This window comes from Urtica dioica, chromosome 7 (assembly GCF_054948205.1).
Source record: "Urtica dioica subsp. dioica isolate 48M chromosome 7, U.dioica_male_clone48M_v1_H2, whole genome shotgun sequence".
In the NCBI taxonomy this organism is placed as follows: domain Eukaryota; kingdom Viridiplantae; phylum Streptophyta; class Magnoliopsida; order Rosales; family Urticaceae; genus Urtica; species Urtica dioica.
In genome coordinates, this window is record NC_142762.1 from 23,057,603 (window position 1) to 23,059,058 (window position 1,456).

At 42.4% G+C, this 1,456-nt stretch overlaps 1 protein-coding gene across 1 annotated transcript; it reads right to left on the bottom strand.

Annotated features, from left to right (window-relative positions):
• Positions 1–239: 239 nt before the first annotated feature.
• Positions 240–944, bottom strand: LOC149390457 (uncharacterized). The gene has a single exon (XM_089619776.1). The coding sequence runs from the start codon at positions 942–944 to the stop codon at positions 240–242; it is 705 nt and encodes a 234-aa protein (XP_089475902.1).
• Between the last annotated feature and the right edge of the window lie 512 nt (positions 945–1,456).

A 1,456-nucleotide genomic window follows, 5' to 3' on the forward strand; every position in this document is an offset into this window, starting at 1 on the left:
CTATTGTTCTGGTTCGTCGTCGGTGAGGGACCATGGAACTCGAGATCAAATCTATGAAAGAATTTGACCAATGTATGACCTGTACGTCCACACAATTGGCAAACTGGTATGTTGCCTCTGCCGCCTCTTCCACCACGTCCTTGTCCATGGCGGCCGCCATTGGAGTTTGATCCTCGTCCTCTGAAAGCAGCGTTGGCCATGGGAGACGTCACCAAGTCCAACAAGAGAGAGGAGTTCTGTTATTCGATTCGCATTTCCTGCGATTGAAGCGCAAATTGTATTTCTTGAAGATTGAGACTCTCAGATATGTTCGTCTGATTGACAACGAAAGATTCATATTCTTGTCCAAGACTGCCAAGAATATACAAGATGAGCTCATCATCAGAGATTGTAGTTCCGATCGCTGTGAGGTTGTCGACGATGTTTCTCATTTTCACCACATATTTGTCAACAGAGAGATTGCCTTTCTTCAAGGTTTGTAGAGAAAACCTAAGTTGGAGAATTCTTGCCTTCGAGTTCGTTCGGAACGAGGCGTTGAGAATTGTCCACACATCTGAGGAATTTTGGCAACGATTAACATGGCCGAGCATCGATTCAGAGATTAATGAGAGAAGCCAGCTAAGCAGTAGATGATCAGGCCTAATCCACAACACGAAGTCAGGATTGAGCGATCTTGTGGTGACTCCATTTTCGTTGACCGATTCGAGGAATTGAACCGGACACGCGATAGATCCAGTCAGGAAACTATCCAATCTGTGAGCTCTATCCATCGAAATTACTTGTGCACTCCAGAATTGGTGATTGGGGCGATCAAGCTTGAGGCTGAGAGGATTGAGATGGAGAGACATACTCTGGTACATCTGCGCTTGAGCAGAGTACTGACTCGTCGGAGAATAGTTCATCAGAGGAGAATCTTGATTGGTTGCGGAATAGTGATTCGCCATTGTCAATGAGCTTTCTTGAGCCAAAGCTTTGATACCAAGAGAAGATATGAGGAAGAAGAAGAGAGACGAGTATTTGGGATTCAGAGTAGTCGAATGACTTACTCTTGACTTCTCTTATTATATTATAAATTGTGTCACAATTATGCATCTGAGCCGTTGGTGCATAACTAACTCTAACAGCTTTACAAGACTTAATCCTAGCCATCTATTCCTAGTCAGCTATATTGCAATAATTAAGAGTACAACCCTTGACACATTGCGTAGAATTTGTAGAAATTTGGTGACAACTACTTGACAATCCGATTCCATGAAAATATTGGTGAGAGGCATTGGCAAATTCAGCAGAGCATCACTGAGGCGTTCATTACTTCGGACTTGTAAGAGAGTTCCCGAGCTTATCAAGAATAATTAAACAAAAAAGTAATTTCCTGGACGGCTTATGTTATTCAACTACTTATTATTGTGTCATTCAATGGAATTTAGAGTAGAATATTGAAGAAATCTCCTGGGAT